Raw genomic sequence first — 12,514 nt, 5'->3', positions numbered from 1 at the left:
GGGGGGGGGGACACATACATTTAAAGATATTAAATTCCCTTTGCCCGAAGATGCTCTAGAACAAGTTTGGTTAAAATCCCTCATCGATACAGAAGGAGAAGAATCTTTAATATTAGTTTTCTTCTATTTCACCCAGTGGGCCCAACCCATCGGCCCCAAAGAAGGGGGTCCACACACCTCAGTTTATACAAATTTGATTCTTTTGTCCATAAGCATGCTTTAGACTGCATTGGTTTAAATCCCTTCACTTGTATAGTAGGAGAGAAAAAAATCCTCTATTACCTCTATTGGGCCCGCCCCTTTGCCAGCATAGGGCCCACACCCTCCGTTTATACAAACTTGAGTCTCCTTTGTCCAAAGATGCTCTAGAACAAATTTAGTCAAAATCCTTCTATTGGTTGAGAAGAAGATTTTTTAAAGATTTACCTATTTTCCCACTATTTGGCCGTCCCTCTGCCTCCAGGTGGGGGCATACCCTCTGTTTATACAAAACTGAGAACCCTTTGGCCAAGGACTAGTAGCGTTTTCAAGGAAAAAGAAAGAACGCCAGACGACAGACGCTGCACCATGGCATAAGCTCACTTGGCCCTTTGGGCTGGCGATGGGTGGGCTAAAAACTGTGATATTTGGTCACAAAAAAAATGTCAGACAACCAAGTTCTTAACTGGTTTGAATTAATTCCAGAGGGATGGGTAATATGTTTATAGCACTCTAACACTACAGACAGTCAGAGGGACGGGTAATATGTTAATAGCAATCTAATACTACAGACAGTCAGAGGGATGGGTAATATGTTTATACCACTCTAATACTAGACAGTCAGAGGGATGAGTAATATGTTTATAGCACTCTAATACTACAGACAGTCAGAGGGATGGGTAATATATTTATACCACTCTAATACTACAGACAGTCAGAGGGATAGGTAATATGTTTATAGCACTCTAATACTACAGACAGTCAGAGGGATGGGTAATATGTTATACCACTCTAATACTACAGACAGTCAGAGGGATGGATAATATGTTTATAGAACTCTAATACTACAGACAGTCAGAGGGATGGGTAATATGTTTATAGCACTCTAATACTACAGACAGTCAGAGGGATGGATAATATGTTTATAGAAATCTAATACTACAGACAGTCAGAGGGATGGGAAATATGTTTATAGCACTTTAATACTACAGACAGTCAGAGGGATGGATAATATGTTTATAGCACTCTAATACAACAGACAGTCAGAGGGATGGGTAATATGTTTATAGCACTCTAATACTACAGACAGTCAGAGGGATGGGTAATATGTTTATAGCACTTTAATACTACAGACAGTCAGAGGGATGGGTAATATGAAAAAGAAAGTTTCAATTACTGTTTGTGTTCAAACAATCTTAGCATTTAACATAGCAACCTGATGAATCTCATTCCAAATATTATTATCAGTGTGCTTTATGGATGTTGTCTTCACTACTATCAAAGCGTTTATATGTGTTTGACTTTTGCTGAGTGATTTAATTACCCAAAACACAACTTCAGAAGCTATGTAACAACAAAAGAAAAATCCAAATTGTTAAATTGTGAGGGTCAATTACCTAAAATAAGTTATATCTGACATATACAGACTTAAAATCTTGTACTCACGGATCACGATTTCCTGATTGTTTTTCAAAATCCTCAGTAAATTTTTTAAAGGCTGCTTTAAGTTCATTAATTGGCCATGGTTCCTCAGCAGACCCTCCCCTTTGTACATCTTCTTTCTTGGGTGGATCATCCACTTCTATTTTGGGTGGATCCTCTACTTTCTTCTCAGATTGGTCCTCTGCTTTCTTTTTCTTTTCTGAATGACAATAATAAAGATATTGACAGTTTTTTTGTGTGACAGAACTTACACATTTTGCTGTGAGTGATGGGGAAAATTTGAAAAGACTGATGGGTAATACAGTGAGAAAATCTGTAGATATGGATGTTTGGGTTTGATATATTTTAATTTTTCTGCATGTTTTTTTGGGGGAAGGATTTGCCACAAAGTAAAACAATGGCCTATTAACTCATTCACCCCTGAAGACACATTTAAACTCTTCCGATTCAAAGGTTTGAAAAGTTCATTATGAAACTTCAGGGGTGAATGAGTTAATGAAGAAAACCAATACCAAGTCACCAACAAAATAAAAATATACTAAAGGGGAAAAAGAACTGTGGGGTAAATAACAAGCCATTTGGATTGATATGTCTCGCCTGTGCCCCGCTTTGACCATGGCCATCAATGCACATAAAGGTGAAATAAATTCAATGTAGACATCCAGCATTTGATGCATGGGTTCATGTAAATATACTTACTAAGATAATGATCTATGGTCCAAGTTTGGTTGGTCTAGTACTTATAGTTTCAGAGAAACTAACTTAAACATAAAAACTTTAATTGAGATGCTGACAAAGTCAATGGACCATGAAAGGTTGGCCGCATCCAATATTTGATGCATGGGTTGAAATGTACTACCTTAGAAGCATGCATGGTTCAAGTTTGGTTAGTCTAGCACTTATACTTTCACTGAAACTAACTTAAACGCAAAAACTTAATGTTGACGCCACCGTCACCAGAAAAGCAAACCTTAAAAGCTATAGTCTCGCTTCCGCTACTTTGTCACGGCGAGACAAAAATGGCATTTTATCGTCAATAGATTGCACTAAAATAATGAAACTCGGTCCGACGACTATCAGTATCCTGGTCAGTGTACACTATATGGTCACCCAGTGTGTAAAGTCACTCAACCCTAGGTTTTACCTCAGACACTAACAATTTGTCCCATTTGAACTGAACAAAACTTGTAAACACCTTCATGACACCTCTCTTTTTCATAGGCAGGTATCAAAACCAAATTTGAATCCCATATTATTATACAAAAGGCCCAAAAATAATGTGAATAAATACCAAAACCCTAAGGATGATTCTTGGCCTTATGAAAACCGCAAGGTATTAGAGGTTTATAGCATTAAATTGACTGGACAATTCGATGACAGAGGATTTGGGTTTCATTGCAAATAATAGAGTGCTGACAAGGATTTTCTAAAAATAGTAACAGTGACCTTGACCTTGATCCAACAACCCTGAAATTCGGAACTTGTCCGAGATAGTATGGTCTTTTGTAATTGTGTAAAGTTTGATAAAAATCCCTCAAGGAATGAAGCTGCTAGAGCGCTGAGAAGGATTTTCTAAAAATAGTAACGGTGACCTTGACCCAACAACCCTGAAATTCGGAACTTGTCCGAGATAGTATGGTCTTTTGTAATTGTGTAAAGTTTGATAAAAATCCCTCAAGGAATGAAGCTGCTAGAGCGCTGAGAAGGATTTTCTAAAAATAGTAACGGTGACCTTGACCCAACAACCCTGAAACTCAAACTTGTCCAAAATATTATGGTCCTTTGTGATTGTAGGATGTTTGATCTAAATCCCTCAAGGAATGAAGCCACTAGAGCACTGACAAGATTTTTCTGTAAATAGTAACGGTGACCTTGACCTGACCCGACAACCATGAAAGTCAAACTTGTTCAAGATATTATGATCCTTTAAAATATAAAGTTTGATCAAAATCCCTCTAGGAATGAAGACGCTAGAATGCTGACAAGGATTTTCTAAAGATAGTAACGGTGACCTTGACCAGACAACCCTGAAAGTCAAACTTGTCTGGGATAATATGGTCCTTTGTAATTCTGTGAAGTTTGATCAATATCCATTAAGGAATGAAACCGCTGGAGTGCTGACAAGGATTTTCTAAAGATAGTAACAGTGACCTTGACCCGACAACCATGAATGTCAAACTTGTCCGAGATATTATGGTCCTTTGTAATTGTGTGAAGTTTGATCAAAATCCATTAAGGAATGAAGCCGCTAGAGCGCTGACAAACATTGGTGTTACATATGTAAGTACACAGACAGACGGAGACGAAAACTATATACATTTGTAGTCCTTCCCGATTTCACCAGTAGGGGACTAATAAACCTCAAAGCTATTCTAGCACAATATTATAAACAATAAAACTACCATTTGGTTTTGTTTTCTTTTTAAGTAGCTCCTCAAATTTCTCAAATCCTTTTGGAAGATCAGAAGATGCTTTGAGAACCGTGCAGCTGAATTGTCGCAGTAGGGAATCCATTTCTCTGGACTGAAGAACCTTAGACAGGAGTGTCATGTCTCTTTGTATCTACAACAGAAAAGTAACTTCATTAATAAAATAGAAAATACATAGAGCGGGGTCGGGTATTACTGAACCGGAGGCAGTTATAATTACTGAACACAATTTATAAGACGCATTTATTCTTATACTGCTGGTGTTTTATGTGCATGTCAACACATCAGCATTCCTGACCACTGAAAATATTGTCCACATGCTATGTGGGTGAAAAAACACCCACTGCATGAAGTTGTTGTCCAACATGTGTTTACTTCCAGGTTTCCTGGCTACTTTTAGCATATTTGCATATATATACTGGAAGTGACGACTTATCCAATGAGCGTCCATATAAAATGAAACATTACACCTTATATGACAATGAATGCGTAATTATGGAATAAGAAAACACAAAAAGAACAATCATATATTGCCAGATATCCATATTCACCGTAAGTGCGACTTTAATTTACCCCTGAAAGTGTCAAGGAATTACTTGCTGAATATTTGTTTCCTGGAATGACGGTTTGACTGGTTCATTGTATGAAAATGAAGAATTTATCTTGGATACTCATTGAAACATTAAACATATATATATATATAACAAGTGTATCGGTGGTATACATACAGTTAGGGATGAAATTTGAACAATAAAAACATTACACAGAATGTTAAACCCCAATATAATGCATGTGTAATAGGACGAGGAATAGTGATTAAGTACTAGTGCTGTCGCTGGGACTCGAAACCTGCGACTCTTGGCTTTCCAGCCTGATGCTCTAGATCTACCGCTGAGTTAAAGGGAAATTCCCTTCAGCTTACAAACCCAGGTTCTTTTCACTTCCTGCCAAGGGTTCTCCTATCTTGAACGGAGAGGGTCAACGGCACCAGTTTGTAATAGGACAAGGAATAGGGATGAATATAGTGCTGTTACTGTAGCTGGAATCCATGACCCTTGGCTCTCCAGTCTGATGCTCTATCGCTGAGTTAAAAGGAAATTCCCTACAGCTGACGCTTGTAGTAAGGCAACGTTATAATTATCAATGCACATCTTTTACACTATCTGTCATGTATGTAGGTTTTAGTGACCTGGTATAACAAACTAAACAGACACCATTTGTAGGTAGAATGATGACTGACTTTATAAACCTATGGCACTGAAGACTTCCAGGGTGTGACTAATGTTAGTACACAGACGGATACGGATATCCAGAATTATCTTATAATGTCAGATTTATAACACTATCCCCCCCTTTTTTCAAACACCAACCTTGGTTCTTTTGACACTCCACCATGGATTCTCTTACCTTGAAGGGGGGGGGGACAACGGTACCATTTTGTATTAGGACGAGGAACGTTAACAGTGACAAAGATATATAGTGATGTCGCTGGGACTCGAATAGCTGTAATAACATAGCTTTCTGACGACAACATATTTTTATTATATATTGCATAATGGTTGAAAAAACGAATCCTTACTGATGAAAAAAACTAAGTTAACCAAGTCAATCTTAGGAAAGAAAAAAAATAGAAACGACCGCCATGACAGATGTTATCTCAATTATCCTTTCAATATACGGTCTACATGCATGATGGCCAAATACAGTATTACTACTGATTCCCCCATGTTTACTACAGTTTTCATATTGGGTCATGCCACCCATATTTAAATGTCTGACATATTTTGGAAGAGAGACAAACGTTCCAACATAGCAGTCAATTCAGATTTTGATTGCGCTTGCAAAGTTAATTATATATAACTTGATCATATAACTACATTTCAGGCCGAGTTATGCAGGATATCAACAGAAATAGTTTATACTACAACCTTATTTATGGATGATGACCAATGTGCTGTCACTTAAAATCTAAATTTGCCCGGTGTGCATCACACCGGGCTTGCTCCATTACAAGGCATGGGACCAATTTAATACCCAGGCCGGTCATGTATTTATATTAGTACAAGGGTTCGAACCCACGACCCTTGTCTCTCCAGCCTGATGCTCTACCGCTGAGCTAAAAGGAAATTCCCTACAGCTGACGCACAAGGGTTCGTTATGAATGTCTGAAATACATATGTATATATTATCAGCATATGTGTATTTCAGACATTTGTAACGAACCACTGTGGCTGACGCTTGTAATACAACGTAATCAATGCACATCTTCTACACTTGTTGTTTTACTTGGCATACTCTGCTTACTGTCAATGTATAGCAACTAGTTTTAAACTTTTAAAACGATATTTGGAAGGAAGCAACACCAGCCTATTTCACTAAATGCAAGTTGATGCTGTAACACCGTCATTTTAAGATGTGTTTAATTTTTCATCAAAATATATGACAAGTTTTGGCAATTTTAGAGACCCGATGAACAAACCAAATAAATGGCATATCATAATAAAGAAAACAACTGGTTCATATGAGAACATTTCTGTACAAAATTGGTTGACATTGCCAATTTTCAACTTCGCGAGTTATCACGTGGTCCATCTCACCTCTTGATTCGGAGATCGCATTGACAACACTTTTCGAAGCAGAACATGTCCTCTTCGGCCTACAGCCATATATCTGTGGGACATTTTGATATGTCTAGTATGCAATACCACTGATTCAATGTATACGCGAAGTTACATCAGAAGGCACCGACAAGGGCGCCTGTTATGAAAAAGCCGGATGTGGATTTTAAACATTTAGTTTCGCACCCTCTGCTGTTAGTGCTTATGTAACGCTATTAATCACCTAGTAAGTTTCGACTATGTTTAATTCATTCATTAAATTGACACTCTTTCAGAAAAACATAAAGAAAGCTTACATATTTTGTTATTTGGGAATATCAATGTTCAGCAATGTTTTCGTATTTAATCATATAACTTGTAGTCAAACCCAAGCCCAGTTCTTACCTAAACCTATTTCCGCTTACTTATTTATATAACTTTTTGTTCAAGTTCGAGATATTGAATCATAAGTGTCTCTGAGTTAATCGAGTATTTCAAGTTAAAATAGTACAAAGTACAACTTGTATGTTACATTTCATACATTTTATCACGGAATTAGATCTAAGTCCGTGCTTATATAGTAGGGCGAGACTACCCAAAATGATATTTTTGGGGTATTAACAGCACGTATGTCTATTTATAGAGCTCATTAAAAAGTGCGTCAGGTTCATTTAGAATTTTTAGCTGGTCGATCGAGTACCCAAAATGGAACACTTAATCATATAAGTAAAAACAAAAAGTTTTGACAATTTTTTACAATTTCTGACAAATTTTACTCATTTATTCTCTATAAATAATACTTGATCAGATCAGAGACGTATAATACAGAGATTGGCAACTTGCTCTTGGCCTTACCATTGGTCACTGGTATCGAGAGTTACGCTTCACCTGCGCCATATTGGATATGCGGTTCGCTGCATTCAACTCAAATCATAATTATGCCATGAGAAAACATCGCAAATCAACGTAACATTAAAACCGTACGTAGCTACAAAATGTAGCTGAGATTTCCATGCGGTTTGGGATTGCTACATTGAATGTTAACTTGAATGATTAAGTTTAGAAAACCCCAAACATCGAAAGATTGCACATCGTGGCTGTGTTTACATATCGGTAATTATTCTGGCTTCAGGATAACACTATCTCCGTTTTTTTTCTTTAGACAATTTCAAAAAAGTTTTCAGAAATTAGTTATATGATAATATTTCTAACCAGGAAATTAAAATGAGGTTGTTACAATACCTGCAAAGTTTGATAATTGAGCTCTGAAAATACACTTTAAAATAACCATGTGAAAATGGCGGCTGTGATGTGCGAGAGTTAATTCCTTTCATGACACCGGCACTCCTTTCTCGTTCATCTTTTTATTTCAAAAACGTATTCAGATATAACATTATATTTCTAACCAGCTTCTTTATATGATCCATATATCTAGGATAAGTGACATGTTGACACGAACTAACGAATACACGATCGAACTCTCACACAGGTAACTCACTGACCAGACTATCGTCACCAGGTCGATAAGCTGTCAAAACAAACACTCGTAGATCATGCGTGATTTTGCGAGATCAGCGAGAGTTGCCAATCTCTGTATTTATAAACGTCTCTGATCAGATACAATGTAGTTAAAATTCGAAGTTGAGAAATATGATCGAATATTTATGTTTTCGCATCATACTATTTCCCGGGATTTTTTCCCATTAATGTTTTCAATATTTCAATTGAATTTATGAGCAATGTTTAAGAGGTAGGCAGATGATATTTGTTCAAAATGCATAAAACTATCTAAATTATGATTGACAATACTGTATTACATACCATAATTTTTTGTTGCAAAATAAAAATTGCTGTGCCATTTATATCAAAAGTGTTCCATTTTGGGTACCGTTCCATTTTTGGTACCCTCACCCTACATACATTTTGCATATTTAAAAGAAATGTACTTTAAACAGGGGTCGTATTTATATCTACTTTATCTGACAAGACTCGATGTGAACGCTAATCATGCTTGTTTCATTCTACATATACAATTTATTCAGATCTTGTTTTTAAGCTACATGTAAAGATGTGAAATTTCCAACATTTCATAAAATATCTTCATTTCTAGTTTAAAGCAATGATTTCACATTTGCCGATATTTTCCCAATGCACATGTTTGAAATGAATACTTATGTACAATACAATAGAAATTAAAATGATATTCATCTTCTATAAGTATGAAATTATTCAGTCTGAAGATTTTCGTTGATCATCAATATATATGTATAACATAATCATTCTTCCCTGGGAATTTTAAAACTCCCTACCATTGTCAATGAATAATCATGGCCAGATACATACGAGGTCTGGAAAGAGCAATCTTGTGTGAATTGTGTAAGATAATATGTAATTATTGATCTGTCTAATGAAACTTTTGATTACAGAATAAATGAGGTTTCTTTATACCAAAATCCCATTCTTCAATACATGTATCTTTTACTACCTAGGTAAAAAGACTAATAGAAAGCTCTATCTTATACTGAATTGTAATTCCAAGCACAATGAAAACCATATTTATAAGTAAACCACGCTTTTTTCGGCTGTCCCACTTGAGAGAAGCAGTGAAGTACGTGCCGAACTTTTTTTTTATACCACTTCAATTCTTTCTCCGTTTATGAGCCAGTTTTCAATATTACTTACAAAAATTCAATGCCTAAACGCCATTACCTGTGTTTACCGAGATTTACCGTAACCCTCATGCGATACACGTTACAAAAAGATTTTAAAACTTCTGTCTCTTTTTGTTAACATACATGCAATACAGTATCAGCAATATTTGCCATATTGTCTGCAAACAATAACTGCAATACATCTCATAAATGAGCGTCTACAAAAATGACATTTTGCATTATTAATTTGATCGAAAATTACAAAAAAAGAAATGGGTTCCACATACAGCACTGACTTGTACCGACATTACACTCGAAATCACAGGATTTCATCGGCATGCACCAACTGTAATGTCTTGATAATTCTGTGACCAACATTCTGCCTTCATTTCTATTTAATTATTTCTGCTCCTAAGCTTGCAGTGTTAAACAATCGTCAGCAGTTGACTTTACATGCGATAACCTGCTTGTTCTTTTTATCTCTTTTTGTTCCGTCTCTGCCAAAATATAATAGGATCTTGGCAGAAATGTTGTCCATGACATTTGTAAAAGAGATAACTACATCTTTATTTTTTGCGACTGGGTTGTGTTGTAGCTTTTCATCAATTGGGAATTCCCCAGTTAAATTATTTTGTTAAACAGCCCACAAAGACACACCAATACTGCATCAGTTCCATTTTGGAATGGCTCAGCTTTACCAGGGGCTTTAGTTACTTTGAACTGGGACGAAACCCCCATGATGTCCTCTTATTGAATGTCAGCACCAAGTATTTAATTATTGATGTCGAATCTGTGCTGAAGTGTACATCTAATATATTTATTACATCATTCACAAACTTATCCTCCAAGTTAAATATTGCAGATATTCAATACAAGTTTTTGAAGTGATCCAACCATTACGTTGTTCTCCCGTAATAGAGTTGCTATTTTCACCGGTTCTGTTGAAACGAATCCACATTCTCTGAGGTCTCTATTTTGCTCGCGACTATTTTGAATTACAGATTTTCTGCAATATGTTATAAGCACTTTTGTATCTCCGTAGATCTTCTTCCGGTTTTTATCTCCTAAATATAGTTTATATCTCTCTCTCTTTTTGATATATTCACATTCATTGTCGCACCACTGAGGTCGAGTCTAAATTTGTGGGTAGGTGCAATACGCATCCTCGCAGCAGCTTTAGATAAGTTTAATACAATGCAGAAACAACATTATATTATATATCAAAGTATTACTTTCCACACAAACAATGTTCGTATTAAACGTGTCGCAACATTTCAAGACCGACTGGCCACTTTGTTAAGCTTTGTTTGTGTAGAAAGTAACATTTTGATATTTCATCTATTTCCAAACTGATGAATCTTCTTGAAGAGAGTGTACGTTTTAACTGAACTCATTTTTCATTGATACACTTGCCAATTTAGAGATTTTTTTATTCTTTGCATGTATCGTTCCATTTCAATCCTCGCCTTTTAAGCATTTGTTACGTGTATGTATACGAAGTAATGATAGTATTAATTAATGAAATTAAGTAATTAAAGGGGGATCAAATGTGAAGCTTTTTGAAACAGTGAGCTTCAGTGAATGATAGGTCTACAGTACTGTATCAATCATGGACTTAACATCTCTTTATCAGGTTCATAATGACCAATACGTCTTAGAGTCCGTTATATCAATTCATAAAATACGTATCACGATTAGACCCATCTATAGAAATACGGGTAAATATAATGCCATCACTAGATAAAATGAGAATGAACAACTTTTTCTTTCCAAAACAAAATGGGTTTAGTAAGACAGGCCGACAACAGTACTGCGACTGATAAAGGTACCAGGGAGACTGAGGTACAATGTAATTGATAGACGATTTAGGTGGAAGTTGTATGTATATGGATTATCAAAGAGTTTTTGATACTGTTCCCCATAAGCGCCATGTTTTTCTTTCATCACTTTATCAATAAGGTTTCAGACCCGGCGATTCCTCTGCTAATAAACTCCTGCCTATTTTTCATGTTTATTGTTCACTGTTCACGTCGGCCTTGGATAAAAGGGAGAGACATTATTAGAACGGTATTTTGGACGTAAGCAACGTTTTGATAGAGTATGATATCGTGACCTTATTTTGAATTTAGTGGAATTCGGTATGGAGGAAACTTAATGTCTTAGTTTAAAAATTAGAAACGAAATGGAACGAACGTGGGTAGCGTGTTTCTTGAGTGGAAGGAAACAGCAAGTATCCATATAATAGACGAACACTCGGAATGGACAGAAGTTACACGAAGACTTCCTAACGGGTCAGTCCTTCGACCATCACTCTTTCCTATATTTGCTGACGATCTGCTGGACCTAGTTAAAGTCGAAGTGCAGTCTATTTGTTTGCAGATGACACTAAAATCTTTAGTATAAAAACTACAAAAGAAGAGGACGAATACAAACGGCTAAAAATGCACCAAGAAAAATGCAAACCTAGGGTATTAATGCTAATCGCACAATAGGAACCTATGAGACATGTAACCTACGAGGGTAAAATCTTAAGAGAGTAAATACAAGGAAAAAACATACCACAGTGTCAACACACAGGGACACATATATCATAAAAGTGTGGCTGTTACCTTATTGCATCTCCCCAGGTAAGAATAGATTAGTTGTATGTTAATCAATAACAATAAAAAGACGAGATATACCAATATATAGCGAAGATTTACCAATGTATCGAGGTGATATAAAAATTCATAGGCGAGATATATACTGTACCAATACATATATACGAGATAAACCAAAACATAGAGGATATATAGGAGATATAGGCATTGCCTGTTGTCTAATCCCTTTGTTAACTTCATAAAATTTGTAGAAAATAAAAACAGGAGATATACCAGTACATCTGAGATATACCAATAGAAAGACGAGATATACTTATATATAGAGAAGATATATCAATGTATCGAGGATATAAACCAATTTATAGATGATATATACTGTACCAAAACATAGACGGAATATACCAATATGTAAACAATATATACCAATGCATTGAGGATATATACCAATACATAGGCAAAATATACCAATAAATAGACAAAATATACCAACACATAGACGAGATATACCAATACATAGCGGAGATATACCAATACATAGAGGATATATACCAATACATAGCGGAGATATCCGATACATAGAGGAGATAAACCAATAC

At 35.9% G+C, this 12,514-nt stretch overlaps 1 protein-coding gene across 2 annotated transcripts in view; it reads right to left on the bottom strand.

Annotated features, from left to right (window-relative positions):
* LOC110466782 (AFG3-like protein 2) overlaps positions 1 to 6,841 on the bottom strand; it is a 31,485-nt gene extending 24,644 nt beyond the window's left edge. For both annotated transcript variants that reach the window (XM_021523537.1, XM_021523538.1), the window contains exons 1-3: positions 6,668 to 6,841; positions 4,044 to 4,203; positions 1,645 to 1,840 (exon numbers count right to left, since the gene is read on the bottom strand). In XM_021523537.1, coding sequence (XP_021379212.1) covers positions 1,645 to 1,840; positions 4,044 to 4,203; positions 6,668 to 6,751 — 440 coding nt within the window. In that variant the 5' untranslated portion in view covers positions 6,752 to 6,841. The remainder of the gene's footprint in view (positions 1 to 1,644; positions 1,841 to 4,043; positions 4,204 to 6,667) is intronic.
* Between the last annotated feature and the right edge of the window lie 5,673 nt (positions 6,842 to 12,514).

Source organism: Mizuhopecten yessoensis, unplaced genomic scaffold (genome assembly GCF_002113885.1).
Source record: "Mizuhopecten yessoensis strain PY_sf001 unplaced genomic scaffold, ASM211388v2 scaffold11145, whole genome shotgun sequence".
Taxonomy (NCBI): domain Eukaryota; kingdom Metazoa; phylum Mollusca; class Bivalvia; order Pectinida; family Pectinidae; genus Mizuhopecten; species Mizuhopecten yessoensis.
This window is presented reverse-complemented; position numbering and strand designations above follow the sequence as displayed.